Source organism: Malaya genurostris, chromosome 3 (assembly GCF_030247185.1).
Source record: "Malaya genurostris strain Urasoe2022 chromosome 3, Malgen_1.1, whole genome shotgun sequence".
Classification (NCBI taxonomy): Eukaryota; Metazoa; Arthropoda; class Insecta; order Diptera; family Culicidae; genus Malaya; species Malaya genurostris.
Window position 1 is genome coordinate 193595335 of NC_080572.1, and position 27667 is coordinate 193623001.

A 27667-nucleotide genomic window follows, 5' to 3' on the forward strand; every position below is an offset into this window, starting at 1 on the left:
AGAGCTCTAATTACTTTCGCAAGCGGTTTCTACGTCTCGTAAGTTGCGACTGGTTTCTGTACACATTTATGTTGTGTGCGTGATTCATTCCGTATTCCTCCCGTTCCTTTATTTTCCATCCTCTTCTATTTCCCACCATCATTCAGGTAAATGATGAAAAGTCACGGCAAGGCACAAATCCCCAAAAATATGGGGAACGTGCCGTTATGAGCCAATTTATTCTGATACCTGATACCTGATGCAAATGCTTATGTTCCAAGATCCAAGAACTACTTGGAGTATTGTCCTTACGGACTACACTGTGTCACAGCAAGAACTGCAACGGATAATGCCTGTTTTGTGAGTGGTTCATACTTTAAGAGCTACACAATGCTTACTTGTCTATTTATAGCTGTTCCAGGTACGTTCTTAGTCATCCAAGAACTTCGGTGAAAACAAATCTTAAGATCTACTCGAACATTCAGCAGTATAGTTTTTCAATGCGGCTCATAGTCCTAGAGCTACATACTGTTTACTTGTGTATTTTGACCTTTTCCCGCAACATTCCTAGTCGTCCAAGAACTTCAGTGAAAACAGGTCTTAAGATCTACACGAACATTAAGCAGTTAATGTATAATTTTTCAATGCTGTCCATAGTCGTAGAGCTCTAACCCAGGTAGTTTTTGGATGGACAATTGTCCTACTGATTGCATGTGGCATCACGAATATGGACTGAGAACGATACACTGGTAGATTTTAAGGCCTGAACTTTAGGTAGATTTTGGATGGATCATCGGTTATGTTGGTAGACCTGAAGGCCTTTTCCGAGGAAGTGCAAGTTCTTCTACAGATCTTATCACAGTATGTCATTTTTCTGTGAAAAGTACTACCGCAATTAATAGTCATATAAAAGTGATTATATTCAATATTTACTCTCCAGATAATTCTTTGGAACTAAACAATCGCGTAAATCAAATAAAAAATATCATTATTTCAAGTAAAACGCGTAAAAAAAAAGTAAACTAAGTTTGCGTAAATTGAGGTTTTAGTGTATTTTATTGGGTAGAGATGAAAGCAATATTACTGTGTCTCTTTCGTTGTACCCAAAACTACAATTTGCCAAAATTCCAACAAACATTTTTCAATTTGTGCATTCAAAACATACAAAAAAGTACAAAACAGGTTGACTTCATTATTGGATTATTGGAAATAATCATACATAACAAAACACATAACTCAAATGATTGCAAATGTTTTATATTTTAGTTCGAAGTGTTAAAACCATCAAAACTGTTTTCTACAGCCTATATTTGATTGGACGTCAACCAATCAATTCCCACCGAACCACCGATGCCGATCGCTAGTACCATTCACATGTGACCTTGCGTCACTTGTGTCATATCAATTCACCAGCCATGAACTTTTTTTTTGTTGACCATGAACCTTCATTTGGATGGAAATAATCGAGCGAGATTTAATCAGATCCTTCTCTACTACGCTCCTAAGGGCACGTGATCAAGTGCCTTGGCATTGGGTCTTCTTCATCACCAAGAAAGCTTCTTTTTATTCCAACAACAATAACAACAACAACAACCGGCAGATACTGGAGGTTCGCCACGATCTGACAAGTGACTCTGTAGCCCGTAAGGCACGACTTTTTTCCGACTCCGTAGATCATGCAGTCCCAGGTAGAGTCTATTCGAAATCACAAACAATGAAACCATAAACTTCGGCTCCGGTCCCATTAACCACCAGCAGAAACAATCGATTCGATAAGAATCTATAAATCGAAGGCATACGCCATGCAACGCAAATGCCGCCGACGCCTCCGCCCGCCCGATAGAAGCAAATTATGAGACGCAGTAGTTCGTGTGACACCGGTCACTGATTTGGCGATTAAGTCGCATCCAGCTTCTTTCAGACGGATATTATGATCCATTTGATCGAGCCGTCGCCGTAAGCCTGGTGCAGGATACAGTCCGACAGTCCGACAGACAGACACAAGTGCAACACTTGCATCAGAAGGCGGCATCCAACTTTGCTTAGCTTTCAGTTTCAGTTTTCGTCATAATCCGATTTCACTGATTTTGCCATTTCCAACCACTAATCATTTAATGTACGGCTTCCTTTGGAATCGGTTGGACGCCGACGTGAGACGGTCTTCCTGTGGATTGGCAGATTAAAAGGTCTTTAATCCATCATTCGCTGACACTAACGGTGGCTGGCATCGAAGCCCAGGTTTTCTCAACTTCTGATCACATATTGGTATTGTAGAATTACATAAACGTTCAAAAATTAAATGTTTCCTACTGCTTAAGGGAATGGACCGTCTACGACGGAGCAAACTTCTTGTCAAATCATTTAACCGTGATACCTTTTGAAGAGGACAAGCATCAACAACCGACGGCGACTTGCATCGCCAAGAACGAAGTATCAAACGGATTCCGACCGATCATAAATAATCACTTTACCAGACTGGATCACAAGAGCAATCCGAAGAGATGTCTTTTTTTTATTCGAAGCGCTAGACCCTGTCTGCTCTCGTCCTCCCCTGGGCTGCTCAGTAGCTAAGTCAACAAGTTCTCGCAGACGGATACGTTCGTTGCGCTTATTTAGTCCTTTGTCAAACCTGGAAGAAAGTTAACTTATCTTATCTTCTACTTTTTTTCTGCCATGCTCTAGCTTCGGTACCCTCGCACACGCGGTTAGTCTTTGTGGTCTGCCGCTTCGCCCCTACCGGTGTGCAACGACGGTCGGACGGTTTTTTTTACACTGAAATGAATGTTCGCATACCGCAAATTGTGGTTCTAGCGACGTAGGCTTTGTTTTATGATTAGCCCATGTGAACGGCAACTACTCAGGTGGCGACAGGTAGTTGAATAGAGATTCATCGAATGAGTAGGAAATTGGGTAGAAAAATTTTGCATCATTGTAACAACTATGACGAAAGTCTGTGATTTCAGAAGAGATAACCACAATAGAATGAGATGACCACAAATAACCCTAGATTGAAGTTGTTAAACATGTTTGGTATGACAAGCATTAAGGTGAAATTCAGTGCCAAAATAAGGCGCGTAAATTTCAAATCGCATGAGTTGAACGATTAATCGCACAAAGCGTATCGTGCAAAACCGACACATATAAATACGAAATACTTTCAATAATTGAATGCAGTGGTCTTGTGACAAGTTTTGTTAACCAGTGAAAAGAAAAACTAACTATGTATGTTTAAAAACCATAAGTAATTTTAATTGACTAATACGAGGGAGACATATTTATGTGTGTTGTTTAGGGCGGTCATTTAATTTACTCAGACCAAAATGTTTGACATGACGACAATACTTCACCTAATTGATTATAACTATGCATCATTTAAAAAACCTTTTTTAATCCATAAAATATAAGTGATATGATACCTTTCTCATATCACTTATATTTTCAAAAATATCACTAGAAGATTCTGTGAAGAATTTTTTTTTTCAATCATTAATAAAATAGAAAACTTTCTCTGGGTATAAAATAACATAGCTTCCTCAATTTGTAAACAGTTATGTCAAGTCAATAAGAATTTATCGTAATTTTGCATCGTCGCACTAAATGATTAAACACACTTTACCTTATAATTCTGGAACCGGAAGTCAGATACGGATGAAATTGACCAACAGCCTATAAGACTATAGGAACTTTTAATTAAGCCTGTTTGTGTAAATCGATCAAATCATCTCTGAGAAAATTGAATGAGTCTCGTTTTAAAACTTTTTGAGCACTATTGAAACCAGTTTTAGCGAAACCTTGAAGAGTTTTACCCTTTATTGCATCGTTGCTCTAAATGATGGTGTGAAATTCTCTAGTAACCTATAGGACTATGAGATTTTTTATTCTATGAGTGACATTATTTGACACATACTAGCATACATACATGTACAGTAACATACATTGCTCCGCTTGTCGCGTACTAGTTTTGCATCATTTTGAATGACGATTTGAATGTTTCGACACTCATCGCCCTATAATTTCAGAACCGGAAGTCGGATCAGGATGAAATTGCACAGTATATTTAAAAACAATGAGAGCTTTAATTTGATTCATGATTGGCTTAACGGTTGCTATTATCGGTGCTTTCGGAAACGAAAACCGAGGACTAGTAGTTCCAAAGTAGTTTTATATATTCACTAACTAACAAGATCTTGTAAAAATCTAACAAGATTTTATAAAAATGTGCACCTCGTTTCGAAATCGCTAGTGAGAAAATACTCATGAAATTGAAAAGTTTCACAAATTGCACTGTAAAATCGGAGCCGGGAGCCGAATCTAGATCAACTTTTCGGGGATTTTTAAAAGATATTCAAGACGTTTTATTTACTTCTTACTTTGTGAAAATCGGTTAATAAGTTTGCACATATTTTCTTGTAATTCCGGAACTGGAAATCGATCCCAATGAAACTCAGGAACTTCGCATGGGACCTTAAGACCTTTCATTTGAATCTAAGTTTGTGAAAATTGATTCGGCCATCTCTGAGAAAATTGAGTGACTCTATTTGTCACATACATACATATATACATACACACACACAGACATTTCGTGATCTCGACGAACTGAGTCGAATGGTATATGACACTCGGTCCTGCGGATCCCGGTTGTGAAGTCGGTTTCCACAGCGATTGCATAGCCTTTCTATATGAGAAAGGCAAAAACCAGAATGGTACTCAAAAACGATCTTATTTATATGGAACTAGCTGACCCGTCGAACTTCGTCTCGCCTGAAATTATTTTTTTTAATTTGTGTTTTCAGACAGCAAACGTTAATGTTTCTTTCCATTATTTTACTGATTACTTGGCTTACAATAAACGAATTACGACAAATTCATATCCAACACATTAACTTCGTCCCGAAAAAGAAATATCATCAAGAATTATTGTGGATATGTTCAATTCTTTCTTACGAAAAAACTAAACAAATGCACCAATTGCCATCTCATCCTTCAGTGTATTGATTGTAGATCTCTCTCAAACTAAAGGTTTGACATATGGTATGATGGATTGGATTGAATCATATCTGAAAATTGGCGACTGCGTTACTCCATCATTCATCGTGAGCTCTGGCGTTCCTCAGGAAAGCCATCTAGGACCATTCATATTTCTGCTATATCTAAATGATCTAAATTTCGCATTGCAATGCATGAAGCTATCATTCGCCGACGATTTCAAGCTGTTTCATCTCATCAAAGATCTGAAAGACTCAAATTTCTTGCAGTCACAGTTGGATGTATTTTCAAACTGGTGCAACGTCAACAGAATGGTTATGAACGCCTCTAAATGCTCCGTTATCTCCTTCTCTCGTAAACGAACCGCGACCATGTTTGATTATACTATTTCGCAAGCTATACTAAAACGGGAGACATCAATTAAGGATCTAGGAGTGTTTTTGGATTCAAAACTTAGTCTCAAAGATCACATAGAATATACCCTCTCTAAGGCATTAAAGATGCTAGGTTTCATCTTTCGCATCTCATAAAATTTCAATAACATATACTGCCTGAAATCGTTATATTGCGCTCTAGTTCGCGAGTATGCTGTTGTTGTTTGGGCACCATATTAGCTACGCATTGAAACTGTTCAGTGCAAGTTCATTCGTTTTGCTTTGCGTTGCCTGCCCTGGAGAGATCCATTTAATCTTCCAAGCTACGAAAATCGTTGTAGACATACACTTCGATTTGCTATCTGTCCGCCGTGATACACAAATAGCTGTTTTCGTCGCGGACCTCATCCAATCTCGAATTGATAGTGCAGATCTCCTACAACAGCTAAGTTTTGACATTCTTCGGCGTAATTTGCGGTATAATCCCTTTCTCAGAATTCCTCGTGCTAGAACTAACTATGGCTTCAATGAACCGTTTTCGAGTATATGTCGCGTATTCAATACTTGCTCTGATGGATTTAATTTCAATTTATCTCGTAACGCCATTAAAACCCGTTTTCTCCAAATATTTTCCCGGTAGTTTTATTAGGATAATTAGTCAATATGAATAGTTGTTAGTTAGCTTTGTAGTTTAAATAAGGGTCATTAAAGATTTCGTTATGTATCATTTGGTCAAATGTTATTTGTTGATACAAAAGATGAGAATGTTTTTTGCCTGCTGGAGAAGGAGAACCAACATCTCAGCTCCAGCAGGCTTTTCCCTTGCTCCTAAATAAACAAATAAATAAATTAACAGATGGATGAAAAAGAGATGACCAAGATAAATACTTTAAATTGACCCCACAAATGTCCAAAAGCAGCCCTCGGAGATTGTTGTTTATCATTGAATATTAAGACTTATTTGTACTGAAGACGTTTAAAATTTAATAGCAAATCCTTAGATATTATCGAAAGTAATAAACTAATTTTGAACGGTTGTCCATAACCTACTTCACCGCTAGTGATATTACTTAGTCGTGTTTGATGAATGTTCGTAGCAGGATAATGACACGATCAATTTTCGATTAACGAATTAGCGATAAAATGAAAAATACTTGGACATTCGAAAGTTCAAATTAATCTTTTATTAAATATTGTGTCCATTACCTTTGACATGAACGCTATATTCGTTCAAGAATTGTATCAAAAGGCCTCTCATTCGTCGAGCCACCACATCGGTTTGCTTAATATTCAGTCCTGAGAATCAATATTCTGTTCTAGCGGAGTGAACATGAGGAGTGATTATACCAGTATTCTTCTTATCGTTAAAGCCAATGTATAAAACAGCAGATCTCACAACTAATGGTTCTTACATGCCACGATTTCTCCTTCAGATATGATATTCACGATTCCCATATGGTAATTCGTCAAATAATCCAAAGTTCGGAAAATGAAATGATTTGACTTAAGCAGCTTACAAATGTCATGAATACCATCCGTTTTGAAGTAAACCACTCTTGAAAACTCACCCGAATCGGCTGAACAAACTTCAGCATGCTAAATGCAAGGAAAATATTTTCATCTGAACTCATTATTTCAACAGCAGAATCCTATCATTGATACGTAAAAAAATCGTTACATAATTTTATTTGTTCAACTCACGCCCACGATGTCCAACATAATTCATCTAACTATATCTACTGGTAAATGACATTAGAACTTGTGCTTCTGTTTACGGTATAGCTAAAACAGTCATTTGGCAAGTAATGATTTAAGCACGTGTTTCCAAATAACGAATCAATCATGCATGTAAAATCTCCACCCAAATCTACTCGTTGCGCGCCAAAAGATTCTTTCAACGATCTAGTATTCCTTTCTTCGACGGCCAAACACTTATGCAACTCGTTATGCGCCAAACATCAATCGTAGATCTAGCAATCATTGGCGACTTTTTCAGTGGAAAATTCCATTGTCCATACAAAATAACTTTATTGGTTTTTCCCACTTTTCCGGTAAGTTCTCCAAATTTTTTTGATGTACGAACCCGGTGGGGGTAAAAAATGATCAAACAAAAAAAAAAGCATCTCAATCCGTCCATCCGTTCTTACGTGATGCGATTACAAAGAATGATCTCTGCATTTTTATATATATAGATTATAGCTGGCTTGTAAGATGTTCAGTAAAAATATCTAGTTTGTGAAGTCCCCATCATATCAGTAAATAATATTCAACCATTTCTCACTAATTTTTTAAGGAAATAATAGAGATACTTTTTGTCCGAATTTGGCGAGTGGATATCAATATTTTATAGTTTTAGAATTCTTAAAGTCGAAGGTGACGGCTTTCGGTTTGTGGGTATTCTTTTAAATTTTCGGTCTTGCCCCTACAGAATATTTATTGCTCTCGTCTTATAATTGTGCAGTTAAAATTATACATGTGAAACATTTAAAGTTTGTTAAATTCAAACAATCAAACAACTAATACGTGCGATTATCAATATTCAGATGAGTGGAAACAGCCAGGGCTTGCAAATTGAAGCAACGAATATTACCAAAACAGTTTCACCCTCTGTGCTATTCACACACACTCGTATGTCAGGTAAAATACATAGCGCAACCCAAGCAAGGAGAGCTGCTTCGTTCGTTCATTAGTTCATGAATATGTGCGCCAGCTGATGACTATGCTTCATGAGGTTAGCATTTGATGAATGGTTCTCATATTGAAGATGCCTATGAAAAAACTAGATTCATAACTTTTAGTTCCGAGGAATATTAATTTAAAGAACATTATTTCTAATGTTTCTAGGATATATACACAGTGTAAATTTCCAAGAAACGAATTGATTTCTTTTAAAAATGGGCTCAAATGCAAAATTTTTTCAATAAAATGTTTAAAGTATGTTTGAAATGTGATCAAATTTGGTTTTGGAATGCAAACATCATGTTCAAAAATGATTTCTGTAAACCTACACTGTTAAAACACCGTAAACATTGCCTATATGACTTTACTTCGCGTCTTGTAGCAGTAGCATATACTCTCACACATCCAGTTTCTCTCTAATATAGGTCTCTCATTCAGCTATGTCAAGCAAAGTGTTCACAGCAGATGTTTTTTTTGTCGCTTCGTTCGTTTGAGGATTCTTAATACAAGTCCTGGAAACAGCATGTCAGTTTTATTCACATTCTAGTCATCCAGTTATACCTTTGATACTACCGTCCCACCTTTTTTCAATAATTCTTATTTCTGTATGTGCGTGTATGTACGTATGTGTGTAAGTAACGTTTTCCTATACTAACTTTTCTCGGAGATGGCTGAACTGATTTTAAAGAACTTAGATTTAAATGAAAGGTCTTGTGGTCCCATAAAAAATTCCTGAATGTTATTTGGATCCGACTTCCGGTTCCGGAATTATGAGGTAAAATGTGCAAAACATTGTGAAAATAAGTGCACCAGATGGCTGAACCGATTTTCACAGACTTAAACTCAAATGAAAGCTCTTTAGGTTCCATACTGAATTCCTGAATTTCATGCGGATCTGAGTTCCGGTTCCGGAGTTATGGGGTAAAATGTGAAAAAAAAGAAAATAGGTTTTCCAACTTTTCTCATAGATGGCGCGACCGATTTTCATAAATTTAGGTTCAATTGAAAGGTCCTGTGGTCCCAAACGGAATTTTAAAATATCATCCGAATCCGACTTCCGGATCCGGAAATATAGGGTAAAGTAAGAAAAATTTTATACAATCACTGAAAAGGGCGAAAAAACGTAAAACAATTTTCAAAATCGACCTCAAATCTTCTCCAGTTGATAGTTTCTATCAGTAGACGGTCAAACAAACCGATTTCGGTTATTCGTTCAAGAATCGGAGAAAACTTGTGCAGTTGTTTGTTCGTTTTCATTAGTTTGTTTCGAAATGCGTGGACTTACAGCAGAACAACGTCGAAAAATGGTATACAAATGGTGCACAGAACGCGGACTGTCACTGAGAAAGGTAGCAAAAATGGAAGCAGTAAGTGAAAAAGCCGTGCGAAATGCAATCAGGAAGTTCGGTGAGGATAACACCTTTGAGGATAAACCGAAAACGGGTTGAAAAAAAGGTCCTTCTAACCCTCAGTTGGATAAACGTATACTGAAGGCGTTCGAGCAAAACTACGAAGTTTCAGTTCGGGATGTGGCCAAAAAAGTGGGCACTTTGAAGTCAAATGTTCCTCGTGCTAAAGAACGCTTGAATCTTCGAACCTATAAGAAGCAGAAACAACCAAAACGTAGTCCGAAACAAGAAGCATCGATCAGGCCGAGGGTTCGAAAGATGTACAATACGATTCTTGCTGGAAATTTAAACTGCATAATCATGGACGACGAAACCTACGTGAAATCCTTGCCGGGACCACAATATTATACGGTGCGAGAAGGGCAAGTGTTAAACCTGTCTGAGACATTGATTGAAGTCGAAAAATTTGGTAAGAAAGCTACGGTCTGGTAAGCAATTTGTAGCTGCGGTAAGATTTCGAAACCCTTCATCACCACTGCTTCAATGAACAGCGAAATATATATCAAGGAATGTGTACAAAAAACGACTTCTACCCATGATTCGAAGCCACAAGTATCCTGTTGTCTTCTGGCTTGATCTTGCTTCTTGCCACTACTCTAAATCAATGGTAGAATGGTATACTACCAAAAATGTCACTTTCGTCCCAAAAGACATGAATCCACCAAATTGCCCACAACTTCGACCAATTGAGTAATTTTGGGTATTAACGAAGGCACATCTTAGGAAACTTGTCTCGGCAGCCGAAACCATTCAACAGTTCGAAAAAGATTTAAAAAAAGTGTCACAACTTGTCGCCATTATTGAATAAAAAAAAAAATAAAACCTGTCGCCAAGAAGTCTGTACGGAATTTCATGAGGAACGTTCGCAAGAAGGTGCGCCAGTTAGTCTACAATGGCTAAGTAGCAAATGTTGAGAATAATATTCTGTTGTTGTAGTCTAATATTATCAGTATATCGAATAAAATGTGAATATCTAACACTTGTGAATTATTTACAGTGAAATCAAAGTGCGTCCATACTTTCTGGGACGGTCTTTACATTGTGAGAAATTTCATTAGTTCTTATTTTTCACTATAGGTAGGTAATAAAGTTGCTGCAAAACCGACTTTCGAACGGAACCTCGGAGACCCAAAGTGTTATATACCATTCAGCTCTGCTCGACGAGATCGGAAAATGTCTGTATGTGTGTGTGTATGTGCATGACAAATATTGTCACTCAAGTTCCTCGGAGATAGCCTCACCGATTTTCACAAACTTAGATTCAGGTGAAAGGACTTGCGATTTTATACAGTCAGTAGTATTTTCGAAGATGACTTAATCAATTTTAACCAACTTAGATTCAATTGAGAGGTTTTCAGATACGATTTTCCCTAAGTTAAGTTCAAATGTAGTTTTTAAATGGAGCAGTATTGTGCATAAGTAGTCATCAAAACTGGGTACTAAGTTTTTTTTTGATTAGTAGTATTCTGATTATTCTTGCTGTAATAGGGTAAGGGCTCCCTATTTTACCCCCTAAGGACGTTACCTTAAAAACCTGATTTAGCCACTAGAATCACAACGATTTTTTCATATTTCTGCTTAATTCGCCTAGCTCCACATTGGGAATTGATTCCCATTCCTTGGAAATTAAAATAATAATTAAAAAAATCAGCTCAAAACACTTCTGATATGTTCACTACTGTGCTCCGAATTTCATCTCAAAGGTTTTATATTCATCCTATCGTTGGTCCTTTATTCATCCCATAAATCAGCAATGGCGACAGCAATCTAAACCAAAATATTGCACTATTACACTCTCAGGGTCAAAATGTCAGAATTTTCCTTCAAAAGGGCCTAATGCCACCTATGAGACAACACACGAAATTTTTAGAAACAGTTTGGAATCGTTTAAAATTTTTTGGATCGTTTTCGTAATCTTTCGTTTCAAATTTAAAATATTACTGTGCATTTAATTTGGAGAACATAAAAAAAACAAAATTGTATAGATTTTGGCGTTCGCATACTGATTTAAATCAGATTAAAGATATTCTATATCTAATACAGATTTGTAAAGGTTCATAAAAAGTGAGAAGTAAAAAGTAAGACTTTTCTTTCTGAGTATCTGTTAATATTAGATTGCAGTACTTCTTTAAAAGTTTATTAATCAACGGAAAAATCACATGTGCACGGAAAAATCACAAAAATGGAAATCTTTTGTGCAAATATTTGATGATGAACACTGATGAACATTTATATTAAAATTTTAAACCAATTTGAACTGATTTATTTTATTAGTGAAAACAGATAGAGCAGATACATATTTTCTATGAAAATATCTGGCATCTCTGTGCACAGTTGATAAAACACACACACACACACACACACACACACACACACACACACACACACACACTTAACAGTGTTATGGTGACGTATAGCGGAAAGAAACCAGTGCTACTAGATTTGCCACAATGGTGATTTCATTAGTATTTAACACGCTCTTTCCGGTAGTATTCGAAGCCGAAACAGTTTTATTGAAATAAAAATATCAACAATATAATTAAACTAATGTCACGGATACCAAAAAATACTTGTTGATGATAATTTGAGGAAGGAAAACAATTTTCGAAAATAAACTATCCACAAATTTTACTTTCAAATTATGGTGAAAAACGATATTTTATTCGAACTAAAAATTGATCCTTGAGCCAAATTTTTTTTGAACTTCTGCATGTTCTCAGCTGCCTTACCAGTCTTCTTGAAGACCCTCTTAAAGATTGCTAAGTGACGTTCGATGGGCCGAAGCTGAGGGCAATTTGGTGGATTGATATTTTGCTCCACGAGATTTATACCCTTTTCCGCAAGCCAATTGAGAGTGGTTTTGGCATAGTGAGCCGACGCTAAATTCGGCCAAAACAGTGGAGGTGTACTATGCTTCTTATATAAAGGCAGCAATCTCTTCTGGAGACACTCAGATCGATAGATTTCTGCATTTATAGTCCCGGTAGTGTAAAAAATGATTGACGTCAAACCAGAGGAACAAATTGCTTACCATACCTGTACCTTTCGACCGAATTTCTCCGCTTGAATCGACCTGTCCGCATCGCTTATATCCTCTTCAACGACTACAGTAAAGTATTGTGGACCTGGAAGGGTTTTTGAGTCCTCCTTTACATAAGTCTCATCGTCCATCAAAACGCATGCATCCGGGCACTGCAAAAGATTTCCGGGCCCTTGTTTCTGCTCTCTTCTTCTGTTCTACACTTTGTTTCGAGATTTTGTGCTTCTTGTAGGTCTTCAGGTGATTTCGCCTCTTGATACGCTGGATCATTCCGACACTCCTTCCTGCTGTTTTGCCAAATCACGTATTGACATTGATTTGTTCTTCATGATTATAGATACCACTTTCTTGTCCAGTTTCGGGTTGGAAGAACCGTGTTTTCTGCCTCTTCCTGGTAGCTAATCCAAAGAATAGTGTTCCCCAAACTTATCAATGAAAGTTTTAACACTGGCATGATGAATTCCAAACCGCTTTGCCAATTTTCGCATAGTAATACCCTTCTCACTTAGCCATGTGTCCAGAACCTTAATTTTCACTTCCTTATCAAAACGCCACATTTTGAAAACGCAGAATTTCAACCGCACAAACATGTAAACAAACGAAAGCTGACAGCCAAACGCACAGCATGCTGTGATTTGAGCATAAAAAACCATAACAAATACATGCGTACAACACGAATGTATGTGGATAGCTTATTTTCGATACACTCCCTTTTTGTAACAATATGAGAAAATTTGGCAACTTTGCGAAACCAAATGAGATGAAAACAAAGCGCAATCAAGTGAACTAAGTTAAAAACTTTCATCTCATATTATTGAAGACTTTTATTGCTTGTCGGGTAATTTTTGAAGTTTTTAATCGTTAATTAAACAAGTGGTAAGTGAACATTACTAATTAGCATTCAATAGTAGTGTAATTGTGCGAAATAGTGATCATGTCGCATTTGCTGTTAAGGCACATTCTTTATATGATCTCGAATGTAAACTGTAACGGTGTAAGGGTATTGAGATGAAAAGCTGAAATTTTCTGCATTTTGTCGTTGGAAATAGATTCACCGTTTAATCGGATCGGACTCGAAACCAAACCAGGCAACTAAACCGGAAACTTCTGCTTCGAACCTGAACAATGAACTAGAATTTCGTCGGAAGATACAACTTTTTTCAGTGTCGCCCAAACTTCCGGTCCCGAGCGCCAAACAATTCCGGTGCAGCCGGCAAACCAGACGACATCGGTTGCGGAACGTCGATAATAGTGCAATATAGTGCTCTAACCGCACCATAAAATGTATAACCTTTGTGTTCTGTTTATGCTCGGTTTGGGATTTATCTGCAGGGTTCTAGGTTTCTGTATCGGAGGTAGCTTATTCGATCGCCGCAGGCTACCTGGACGTTAACCAAAACAGAATAAAACTGAACCATTTTTCGATCGTTTATGGTTCATGGCAGCGGGTGGCTTGATCCCGGGTAAGAACTCGCAGTCGCTTGGTTGTACATTTTCAAGATATTCTACACGTGTTTACTTACGCAATTGTTCTTCTGTTTCAGGTTAGCTGCTGAAGGTGGCGCACGGTATAAATATCCAGTTAGATAAACATCAGAGGCGTGCGAAATTTAAACAAAGTTAGATGATGACATATTTCAATCCTTTAACAATATCTTCAAAGTTATTGAAATGACAATTGTATAACTCATCGATCCACATCAGAAAGTTCCTGCGGGCATTGACTAAAAACGACACCGTTTAGCTCCATTTAATCTACATTGTTACGTAAAAGTGTACAGTAAATGGAACCCTTTGTGCAATTTCAACAAAACGTATGAGACGCGTGACAGATGAAAGAGAAATTATCTGCAAACTTTTTTCCGATGGCTATCTAGCTGATGGTGACCAATCAATGCGTGACGAAACTGAAAACATGTTAAGCAACTCCGTTTCAATGAGTCACCGGGTTAGTGGCGAATTGAGTCATTACAGGCCAGTTAACACCGTCTTTTTTTCTATGGAATTTCGGTCGCGACTGGATCGAATTTAAACTATTTCGCTCGGTCAATAAATAGTGTTTACGATATTATGTCATCTGAGAAATTTCACTTTGTGAAAAAAATATATTTCGCTTCGCTTAACGTGCGGGACCTTGACATCGTCAGCCCACCTCTGAGCGGCCACCGGCCTCCTGCATTCGAGGAATGCAGCGTGATTCATTGATCGAATTCTTTTCCCTTTCTTTTATAGCTTCGTTTTTTATCAATTTGTATGTCTTTATGTTTCCATTCTCATTCCATTCCTGGTAACAGGTAAACCTGCCCAGAAACGCATTTTTCAAGCACTTGGAATGTCGGAATGTTACAAATGACCCACCGTGCAACATTCGAGCCGAAGGAAGAAGTTGTTGTTCTCAAAGAAGGAATCTACCTTCCGCTAGTAATTATTGTTACCATTCGCAGTTTTACGTGCCGGTAAGGATTTTGAGGCTTTTCCGTTTCGAGAGAGTGCGGTCGGGGTTCCGATCTTTTCACACTCGGAACCAATTGAACCGTACCTAAAGATCAACGGGCGCATCGCGGGTTCAAACACAGACGATAATTGACTTAAAGCCATCAAACATTCGCTTAATAGGCTTACAGGTAATAAACGGCTGCGAAAAACATCTCGACTGGCATGACCTCACTATTTTTTTTCGCGACCACCATCCACCATCATACGACTTGCGATCTGCGACTCATTGTACGAGCGAGATGTGATGACTCCTTACATCATCGCTGTCATCGGTCAGCCTGAAGGATAACCGTGGGACAGCAGAACTGAGTTCGATCACACAAATGGCGATGATGAATCAATAAAGCCATTGCATTGTTGGCTAGACTGCGGGGATCTGCGGTGCCGGTTTTGTCATGCAAACAAGTTACAAGTTGGAATTTGCAATCATTTGAGCAGATGAACTCGGAGCAACTTTCGCTGCAGTTGATTTTCAAGTAGCACAGTTTGCAACGAGCAAAAACGAAACGGAAATAGTTATTTCTCGTTCAACAACAACAACAACAACAAAAAACAACAGTTATTGCCGATTGTCATGCAAAATGGCCCGTAATCTTTATTAATCAATAAACAGAATTAGTAACTCGAGGCGTCGTTCCGTCAGCGGTCGCGTTCGTATGCAAATGACCATGGGTGGGCAATTCAACACGATAAAAGTTTGCGAAAAGCCTCGACCGAACCGAAGCCAGCTTTGTTGGGCTGCATCGAAACCGAACTCCGAACAAACCGGCAATTGGGCGCGATAAAACCAGCCTTCAATTTCCACACACCACGGGACCGAAAAAAGGAAAGGGTGGGGGTTAGTTGAGGGGGGGAATCGCTCTAATGGACCTGGCCAAGACCCTACCGTTCTCGAATGTGTCCGCTTGGTGGAGGCGCTGCAGGGAACGCGACGCCAAAGAATATTAATTATCACCAGCAATAAATACAAGTATCAACTCGCTCGCAGTTGCTCTGGAATTTTTCACGTAGACAAACACGGTTCGAACAGGGTTCCTAATTTGTTTGCTCGGTAGGAAGCAGCTTGAGTATCAAAACGCGGGAAACCTTTTTTCCAGAAAATACCCTTCCAGTGAAACGCCGCTCCCGCGTAGGTTTGATTGAAAAGCTCATTTACGGGCGTGCGTGTGGTATACCGATTTGTCGCCATGTTGTTACAAACCACCACCACCACCACCGGCGGCTGAAGGCTAGATTGCCAAACAACACGAACCACAGACTATAGAACCGGTCAACCAAACACCGGTTGGCCAACACCGAGACGTGATGAATAAATAATCCTCCCAATCAAATGGTGTTGACAAATATTTGAGAGTATTTAGCTGATTACTAAATTTATTGCAACGACAGTTCGAACGAAAATTTCCGTCACCTAACGGGCGCGGAATTCGAAATTTATGAGGATCGGCTGATCGCTGCGTCCTGCCCCGTTGGAATAATAATCTGCACCGACCGAAAATAACTCGAATCAGAGCAATTAGGTGACCCGCAATGGATCTTGCGTCACTTCTGCTGGTGCTGCTGCGGCTGCTGTTTGGGACTACATGCGAGCACTTGGCGGTTCCTTTCTAAGCTAACGTGAATCAGATCCGACACGAGATTAGCATACTGTTACAACTGGTGGTGTCTGGAATAAATTATTGCACCTCGTAACCGATCCCAACTGGCAGTAATTATGATTGACTTCGACCGGTGTGATCTTTGGCGGCTAACTGGCGACTGGTAATTTGCAAAATGGCGCAAACCGTCAACTTTCGTATTAGCACCTGTTGGCTGCAATGTTAGCACAGATTGCGGTCCGTGAATTTGAAATTTAGGATAATTTTTTGTAAATAATAAGGTAGAGCCTTACTGAAAATGGAGTCGCTCTAAAAAAAAAACAAATTTATTTTGGAATTAAGGGTCGACAGTATAAGCATTATATATATTAGCTCAATTTGTCGAGTATGAGAATGAAATAAACATGAGCATGAGCAACTTATTTTGCGAAAACCGATTAGTTGCCATTTGTTTCGTTTTGTTTTTGAAAGTTGGATCCGTATAAAATTTCAAAGCAAACTATACGATAATTTGATCTTAAATTTATGAAAATCGGACTAATCGTCTCGGATAAATGGAAGTGAGTTCCATTTTGGAGTTTTTGATCAATATTTTTGGTACTTTCGGAGAGGCTGGGGCCCAATAGGAGATTGATTGTACCTATTATCTTTCTACGGACAGGAGCAGCCTAGAGAATTTATGGAATTCTGCGGTAAAAAAATGTAGACAGAAATAGATTCACTGGGCTGCTGCTTCCATAATGTAAAAAGCCACAATTTTTAAACATCACCAACTTTCTCTCTCTCTCTCCAGTAGGCATAAAACCTCTCATCTGTTGTACCAACAGATTATAGCTATCCAAATAATACATTTCTGTAAATTACATTGGTTACTACTCCACACAGAACCATTCTTATCTCTAATACTAATATTAACACTAATACAGTACTAATAATTAGAGTGACAATTATCTTGGAAACAAATTCTTTATGGTGTTATGAGGTAACTGAAAATCATTGTGACCGTAATTGGTTCTCGCGGAAGGAAGACGAAGTCTAGTGAACGTAAGAGTTCAGAACAATCGATTCGAGATTGGAGCAGATCTGCGACGAACATGGCCTAAAAAACACGTCTCTACTAACAGACAGCAGATCGAAACCTATGAGCTTGCAACGATCTGGGTTAGTCGGAAGATTTAAAGGATATCTCCAAGAAAGTTTACGTAGCGCGAAACGAATGAATTTATGTTGGATGGCTTCTGTACGCTGAATATCATTTTGATAACAATGTGAACAAACAGCAGCTGCGTATTCGAGTGTAGAACGATCCAGGGCACAATATAGCGCTTTAAGGCAATGTACATTCTCGAAACATCTCGTAACATCACAGTGTTTTCGTGTGAACGACATAATTGAGCATTTCGAGGCGTTTATAGTCATTCTATTTACACTGCACCAACTGGTAAAGATGTTTAATTGTGACTGCAGGAATATAGCATCATTGGTAGTTTTAATAAGATGGAAAAGTTTGAAACCGTCAGCAAAGGATAATTTCCTGCATTTTAGTAATGTATTTAAATCATTTAAGTAGAGCAAAAATATGAATGGTCCTACCCTGTGGAACTCCGGATCTTCTTTCGTGCTATTTCTCGTTCATCATACTCTATAGGTTGTGGTGAGCTCAAATCATATGCGTTTCACTTTACTTATTTTCATTGCGTTATTCGTTACCGATGCTTTCATTGAAAGTTTGCCGCCTAAGAAGTGTTTGTTGTTTTCTCTATTCATACGCCTCTTTTGCTAACTTCTATTAAATTACGACCGCGTAAAAAAAGATCTCAGTGTATTTCTCTCTTGGTAACCGGCTGCCTAGAGATTGAGGAAAAAATAGTATATGTTCAAAAAATCTAAAATAAATTTATTTTTAAAACAATTGAATTTTGAGATTTCCGAAACCGATTTTTTTATGCATGAAACGTTGAGAATCTGGTGTAATTTCAGATCTGGTGCAATTAAAAAAAAAAAACTTTTATTTGAAAAAAATCGACTTAGAGCAAATTGAAATTTTTATTTGATGCCAAAATTCTTAGAAATGCTTTGAAATGTGGTGTAAACTCAAAAAAAAATGGAAAAAACGACCTTGGGACTTGAAAAATTTTTAAGATTTCCAAAACCGATTTTTTTTATGCCACATGTCTTAAAAATGGATGAAACTTCGAGATCTGATGTAAACTAACTTTGTTTTATATCGAAAATAATCAGTATCAGTATTTTTTATATCGAAAATTATCAGTATCAGAGAGTTGACTTAAAAAAAAACTCGGGAGAACACCAGGTCTCGACGTTTCATGCGTTTAAAAAAACCGCGTAAAAAAGACCTCAGTGTATTATTTTTTCGATATCCGGCTGCCTAGAGATTGGGGAAAAAACCATAAGTTTAAAAATCAGCATTTTGTTAGAAATTTACAAACGCATTTCGGCTATTATGAATCAGACACCTATTATGAATAAGGTAACATTCCCATCTTTTTGGATTGTTCTTGTACAATAAATGCTATCGCGTTTCGATGTACGATTGGGGATTCGGTTGGTTTCAAATTGATTGACTTCCGTCCACAGAATTTGAACTGTACTGGATGCATGTCACTTCTAAGTGAAAATATTACATCATTGAAATATCACGAAGTTAGACGTCGCACAGTGGTTCGAATCAATAAAAACGTGGACATAAATCAGTAGCTGCCAAACCGTTCTTTTAATGCATATAGCTGCTTTGAAGAAATTATTTTCAAATATATACCGCGTAATTTGATCCTATCATTAATTGTTCATGGCCTACTTTGACAAAAAATGTAACCATAAGTTTTTTTTCTGAAGAGATAGAAATTTTTTTTCTTCTACAAAGTTTTAGAACTATTAAAAATAATTTACTTTGTCAAATATACCAAAAGTCTAGGTCGCACCGTTTCGGATATACAAAGCGTTTTTATGGCAACCCCCTTAAAATCAGTTTTTTATTCATAAATTGTTTCGAGTTATTTTGTTATGCACACTTTGTTTGGAATAATTGTAGAATTTATAAAATCGCATATTTTTGTTGAAGATAGTGCATAGGTTTGTTCTTTCCTGGCAAAGTTATGCAACATTTTACCTTTTTTTTACCTAGGATAAAACCTTGCACCGAAGCGAAATATGCAACTTTATGCAGCTGATTTTTACAAAATTTGTAGGAAAAGATGTGCCGAATATCATAAAAAAAATCTAAGTGGAACTCGGTGGAACTTTTTTTTAGGTCTTTTTAAAGTTAGTTTTAATTACTGAATTATGGCAACCCCCTTAAAACTAGTTTTCTAGTCATAACTTGTTTCGAGTTATTTTTTATGCATACTTCGTTTGGAATAATTGTAGAAAATATAAAATTTCATAATTTTGTAGAAGCTAATGCATAAGTTTATTCTTTTCTGGAAAAGTTATGCATAATTTTACTTTTTACCTAGAAACCCTTGTGCCGAAGCGAAATATGCAACTTAATGCAGCAAACTTTCACGTATTTTCAAGTATTTTTGCTAAAGATATAAACAAGTATTTTTGCAACCAAGTATTTCTGCAGAAGATATGAACATTTCAAGTATTTTTGCTGAAGATATGAGTAATATAAAAAAATATTTTTTAAATATTCGCTTTATTTTAAAAACAGGTTTTTTTGGATTTACCTACGTAGAATTTATCTCTATTACCTAAGTATATACTACAAAGTTAGCATTTAAATGAGTAAATTTTCCCAATACTTTTCACAACCTAATCAATCAACTAGGTAGTTAATGTTACCTAATAAATCATTACAATATGTCACTTAGTCGCATTGCATTCGATCAATAAGTATCAGTCACGCTATCGTCCGAGTTTTCCGTATCGCTAATATCTTGTTCTGTTGTAAGTCCTAGCATATCAATTGCTTCCAGTGACAATTTCTTTCCAGTTTTTATAGGTTTGTAATAAATATTCGCAATCAGTGGGTCAGACGCTACTAGGAGTCTACAAAAAACATCTGTCATCGTTTTTTCACGGCTGTTTTTCCTCGAGAAATCACGTCGAAATTTCTTTATATATTTGTTACAGGACTCTTGCGCCTCCTCGGACATTTGTCCGATGGGCAAGAGAGAATTTTCAATAATTTTTCCACCATGAACCCGAACTTTATGCACTGTGGTTGGCATATAGTACCATGGAAATAATGCAGCAAATGTCCGTACTGTGTCAAGTGCATATTTTTCAATCGACGTTGATTTTATGCCCACAATGGTTTCAGCATGGCCATAGTGAAAATGAGTCACACGAAGGGTACTCAAGATATTCTCATTGGAAAATAAATTGGATAAGGTACATGTTCTCCTATAAGTATTATAAAAGTTTGATGCATTAAGTTGCATATTTCGCTTCGGCACAAGGTTTCCTAGGTAAAAAGTAAAATTATGCATGAATTTTCCAGAAAAGAATAAACTTATGCATTAGCTTCTACAAAATTATGATTTTATATTTTCTATAATTATTCCAAACGAAGTATGCATAAAAAATAACTCGAAACAAGTTTTGATTAGAAAACTAGTTTTAAGGGGGTTGCCATAATTCAGTAATTAAAACTAACTTTGAAAAGACCTAAAAAAAAGTTCCACCGAGTTCCACTTAGATTTTTTTTATGATATTCGGCACATCTTTTCCTACAAGTTTTGTAAAAATCAGCTGCATAAAGTTGCATATTTCGCTTCGGTGCAAGGTTTTATCCTAGGTAAAAAAAGGTAAAATGTTGCATAACTTTGCCAGGAAAAAACAAACCTATGCGCTACCTTCAACAAAAATATGCGATTTTATAAATTCTACAATTATTTCAAACAAAGTATGCATAACAAAATAACTCGAAACAATTTATGAATAAAAAACTGCTTTTAAGGGGGTTGCCATAAAAACGCTTTGTATATCCGAAACTGTGCGACCTAGACTTTTGGTATATTTGACAAAGTAAATTATTTTTAATAGTTCTAAAACTTTGTAGAAGAAAAAAAATTTCTATCTCTTCAGAAAAAAAACTTATGGTTACATTTTTTGTCAAAGTAGGCCATGACAATTAATGATAGGATTAAATTACGCGGTATATATTTGTAACTTAATTTAATGCAACTATATGCATTAAAAGAACGGTTTGGCAGCTGCTGATTTATGTCCACGTTTTTGTTGATTCGAACCACTGTGCGTCGTCGCGAATCCGTATTTTGATCATTGATTTATACATTTTATTAGTTTTGAGGTCAACCACACATGAGCATTCAGCTAACGAACATCGTATGTGGGTTTTATTATAATTAGATCGTATTATCTACCAAGACAAATTCTGATCATTTCCTCGTCCTACTAACACTACTCCTTTCCTGTAACATTTGTGGTGATCAGAGTTACCATATTTACAGATCTTTCTGTAAAACCGCCGATGTTTTGCCTATTTTGCCACACAGATTCTGAACACAGAACAAAGATTTTATCTAAATTCACAGATTTTTATGAATATTTCATAAAAAGAGCAGATCTACTACAATGAATGAAGAGGAGGTTAGAAAATGGTGATTTAAAAAATGTACAACCAAATGTTCATTACAAATTGGCTCTCTAAAAGACCTGAACCAGATCTGATCGTCGGTTAATTATAAGTATAATGGCTGATGCATTTCTAAACTTTGGGAACAACTTTTCCAACTCATAGGCGGTGAATCTCTATGCAGAGGGGCTAAGCAAGCGGCAAGGACAAAGCTTGAAACTTAACGGTGAAACTTATAGGAAATAAAATGTGCTAATGAACCATAAGCTCGCTACGTAGACGTTTCGTCTTCATCCAGGACACTTTTTCAATGTGCTATCTTGACTGACGTCACAGTTCAACATAAACTGTTTTGTACTGACTAGTCGTAGACGTGTGTCCTGATTTTGGTTAATCTCTAAATGACCAATTTTATATAACCATAATTCCATGCCGAAACAGCCTTCACATTTGGAACACGACCCGTACTTTATTTGAATTATATACTCACTCTGATGATAAATAATATATAAATTTTGAACTGGACCAGCAGAATTTAATACTTGATCGATCTGCAGTGTGCAAGTCGATTTGCAATGTATTAATTCTTTGTGAAGCTAAATAAAAATGGATTCCATAAGAACTATTGTAAATTTCAAAACCATGCGTTTGGAAATGAGACTTTATAGACTTTGTCTCTAACTTTTTTCAATTGTTAGGACATTTTCATAAATTCATTCTGTTTCTGCACTATAAAATTCGCCTATTCGCCTTCGGTTCATTAGTGCGTCAGCAGGTTATGTTGAGCTGCTAACGCCACCTAATGGTTCAACAAAAACCGCTGATAGCGTGCCGAAATGAAACGCATTTCGTCCACATCCATATCTTGAAAATTTGGCATTAAAAAACTCATTGATCACGGTTCTGTATCAATTTCCTTCCTTCCTCATTTTTAAAGAAATAAGGACCGACGATTCCACCAGCCCATAAATCGCACCAAACAGTTCATTTATCGGGATGCATCAGTAATTCTTGAACGACGTGTGGATTATATTTGCTCCAAACTCGAAAAATTTGCTTGTTGACGTATGTGCTTCATCACTGAGGAGAATTTTCCGCTATAAACTGTTTTAATTGAACACTGATTTTAAAAACAAAATTTGCACGATTTGGAAGCTTTGTCCTGGAGTTAACCTAATTAAGTTAACTGTTTTAATTGAACACTGATTTTGAAAACAAAATTTGCACGATTTGGAAGCGTTATCCTGGAGTTAAACTATTCATGATGATTTGCCAAACAATACTGAGTAGAAACGTCACTTCACACTGTCAAAACAATTTTCAGACAATAGAGTAATACCTATTGGAAAATCAATCTTCTTAAAAAAAAGTCCCCGTTATATCGTTTTAATTTCAGCTGGTTCATTCAATCCCATGCACTCTCTACTTTGCTTAAACCCAATAAACGCTATTTAACACTTATCCGATTTATAGATGGATTTTACTTGTCTCAAACACCTAGCATGCGAAGTATTCAAGCGTTGTGTTCGCCAGACAAGCAATATCCTGCGCTCCTGCTGCTTCTGTGTATGAAATGCAACTAAATAGTGTAATATTTTCTGAAACAGCAGCATTGAACATGCTTTGTGATTGTATTTCCACTATTGCTCCCATCGTCATTATCATTGCTATTAATCACAGCTTGTATGAAAAATTATTTCCTGATTTACATTACAATATTGACAATATTACTGCACTATCACTCACCTCAGTGAATATCATCATGTTCAGTGAAAATTGCTGCATGGCTGACAATCGTGAGAATGAACTTGAATGATTATCATTTCAGTATCATGAGTAAGTTTATTGAACATCACCATACGGACCATTGGACAAGATGAGATTGTACCTATACTCTTCGAGTAATCATAATTATCGTTGATTTTGCGGATAGTGATAATCAATGCCGGTAATCGGATATGATTTTGTAAAGTAGTGATATTTGATTATTCGATATTTTTGCAACACTAGAATGGCTACATCAGCTAAAGCCATCAAATTGATGGAGAAGGCGACAAAAATACGTATTGTGATCACTGTAAAAATCAACTTTTGATCCGAGGCCCGGAAAACTGAGTGTCATATACCACTCGAAACGGTTCGTCGGGATCATCAAATGTCAGAATGTGTATTTCTGTAAACGAAGCTGAATATATAGTTAACTTCCTGAAACCTAGTCAGTGAATTCCTCTTGTTTACAGGTCTTGTTAGTTAATGACTACACAAACTCACTTTGGCTATATCGCAACCTTGTTTTCAGGCATCGCAGTTACCGGAAGTGGCCGTAAAAAACTCAAGAATGGAACTCACGACGTTTATTCCGAGATATTTGGGCCTAATTACATAATTCAGATTCATAATCACAGGATGTAAGAACTCTGAAATTCAAGTTGATTTTATTTTGGTTTTAACTTCTGCTTCCGGAAAAATCGGAGAAAGCCTGTTGTAAATTTTGACCGGTCATTCAAAATGACGATACAAAAAACGTAGAAAATATTTTAACCTGGGTTTCAAACTATTCTAATGCAAAGGACTTGTTAGTTGATAGCTATGCAAACCTATTTCTGTCTTCGCAGCGTTGTTTTGTAGCAGGCTCAAGTTTCGAAAATTGAGCGTAGAAAATGTGCTTACATAGACATTTTCCGATCTCGTAACCATAACCGAATTCAGTTTACTGAATTTAGTTATCAGTAATTTTTAAATCATTTTTCATTAGAAAACAAGTTGAAGAAAAATGAAAACTTTTCAAAAGATATAATTTAAGGGCAGGACTCTGTTTCATAAATCTTCTAAAATCGCCGGGAACATTTGCTAAGTAGAACTTTTTGAATGGAACATAACTCTGACAACAATCCAGTTCAACATAGTTCCGTACATGCACACTTTGAACAGTCTTTTAGGTCTCATGTTTAAGTCCTTATATCACAAACAAGCATCTTCAATCCATACTTAATCATGAGTTTGATTTGTTATTTGCTGTTTGCACTCTTAGAAAAAATGAAACTTCACAGAAAGAAATAATGAAATTTACACGACATGTAAATCATTAGTAACATGTAATAGATATGTGTTGAATCGAGATTTTGATTGAAAACCTTCATCGATGCAAAACTAAATTGGATTGCGTTGAATTTTCAATGAATATAACTGTATCTTTCAATTAACGCTTAGTTTGTGATTAAATTCTATTGAAACATACAGAACTGCTAAGTAACTTTATGTTTAATTACTTGCTCTAAATATGTGCATGAAAATAGATGTAAATTCACAAAATATTTTTATCTGTGTTACACTGGACGAAAATTCCGGCATGTCGTAGTTTCTTGGGTGATAGTAGAATATTACATCTATTAACATGTAAAAATAAATTGTGTGTCTGTTTCAGTGTCATCTTCGATTGAGTTAGCGGTGAAGTTTATAATATGATTTATTTTTACATGCTTTGAATTGTAAATTTAAGTAAATTGAGACACAACATTTATGTGCAACTATAGAGTCGTAAATTTACACGATTTTTTCTATGTGTTTGATTATATCACATATTTTTGTCGCCTTCTTCATCGATTTGATGGATTCAGCTAATGTAGGTATACCCAAACCTCAGTTTACGTAAACTTTGTTTTACGTTACCTCTTCTTACGTAACTCTTTTTACGAACAAAATCCTAAATAACGTATCTTTTTTACGAACCTACTACGTAAAAAGAGGTTTTTGCATACAAGGAAAATCATTTCCGGCTCATTTACATACCATGGAAATTACTACAATATGGGTATTTTCAGAACGGATTTGATGAGTACATGTTAGAAAACGGTGTTTGAGGTAGATCTGAATTCCAAGATGGCGAATTCCGGTTTATTGATATTCCATGAAAACCTTTACAATATGGTTATTTTTGGAACGGATTTGATGAGTAGATATCGGAAACGATGTTTGAGGTGGTTCTGAATTCTGCTTTAATTCGTCATATGTAGAATTCCGTTTTATTTAGGGCACTTACTCAGCAGTTTCACCAGTCTTTATAATCTGATTTGACTGATATTTTAGTTTTTTCTTATTAAACCCGGCTATAATTTAGATCTGCCGCAGATATCATACTAAGCTGGAATTCAGAACCACCTCAAACATCGTTTTCCAACATGTACTCATCAAACCCGTTCCGAAAACACCCAAATTCTGATGGTTTGTAACGAATATCGATGAACCCGAAGTCTCCATCTTTTCCTGTAAATACTAAATTTTTATTCATTATATTGTACATATCAAATAATATACGTATATAGGGAAAACTTTTTTTTACGTGGAAAGTTCCAAATAACGTAAATGTTTTTACGTCATAATTCGATTTACAAAGTCCCGATTATTACGTAAATGGAGGTTTGGGTGTCGTTGTTAGGACATTAATGATCTCTACGTAGCACGACAAACAATCAAACCACCGATTAATAGATGATTTTTTACATTATTATGTGTCATATAAAAAATGTGGAAGAAAAAGTACTTTCCGATAATCGAACTAAACTAATTTTTAGTTACATGTATTCCTTTCAAAAACGAAGTACGTTTATTTGGCAAAATTAGAATTAAATTATGGCCGCAATTCAAATTATTATCGAATTGTAACAACTTTGATGCTTCTTATTTCAGTCTAGTAATAGGGCAATCACCAGAGGAAAATGTGAATCCACTGGCTATAAACCCGCACTCAAAACTTACCCGTTGTAGTACCAACGGCGAGGAGAAATCCTTTCCACCTTGAAGACGGAATCCCCAAGCCTGTCCTTCGCCCCGCTGCAAACGGACTGTGATCAAATTTGCCATATCTGCAAATAAAAACAAACAAAGAGAAAACAAGCAAATTAATGGAAAATAAACTACAATGGAGCGATTAACAGGGCTCCAAATAGAGTTCAACTCCCACAGATCAGTTCGCGTACAGCCCCGTTTTGTTGTGCATCGCAAATTACAACCCTATTTCCCTGTTCAACAAAAGTGTTATTCTAGTGTCGACCGGCGATGGAGGGTTCAGTGAGCCAGAGAGGAAAGGTGGGTACGGTCATGTCGAGAAGTTCCTCGCCATCGCCGCTGTCGCTGTCGCCGCCGCCGTGACCGCCGTCGCCGTTGTCGTCGTGGACGAATTCAACCTTGAACGGCAGGCGTGTTGAACACTTTCCGCAATTATTACTTTCCCGTGAGCAGCGGCCTCTGGTGATGTCTAGTTCTACCCATTCGCTTTGAAAATATGCAAATTCATCTTCGCGACTGTCAGTCCTTGAGCCAACAACCAGCGGCCGCATCTCGTGGCTATCGTCGCGAACGGAACCATATTTCTTCGCACGAGGATGCATTCTCTCCCGCGTCGCGGACCAAAACCGCAGTGCATTTTGCTCGGCAAAAGTTCGCTAATGAGAGGCGCTTTATTATTTACAATCGCGTTGGTTCTTCTAGTTTTTTTTTTCATTCTCTGCTGATAATTTATATTGATATTTACTTTTCAATTT

At 36.9% G+C, this 27667-nt stretch overlaps 1 protein-coding gene across 18 annotated transcripts in view; it reads right to left on the bottom strand.

The window, feature by feature from the left end:
• Positions 1-27667, bottom strand: part of LOC131436088 (PDZ and LIM domain protein Zasp) — a 211029-nt gene that overhangs the window by 91351 nt on the left and 92011 nt on the right. For all 18 annotated transcript variants that reach the window (XM_058604559.1, XM_058604557.1, XM_058604558.1 and 15 more), the window contains one exon: positions 26883-26989. In XM_058604559.1, the coding sequence (XP_058460542.1) occupies positions 26883-26987 (105 nt within the window). In that variant the 5' untranslated portion in view covers positions 26988-26989. The remainder of the gene's footprint in view (positions 1-26882; positions 26990-27667) is intronic.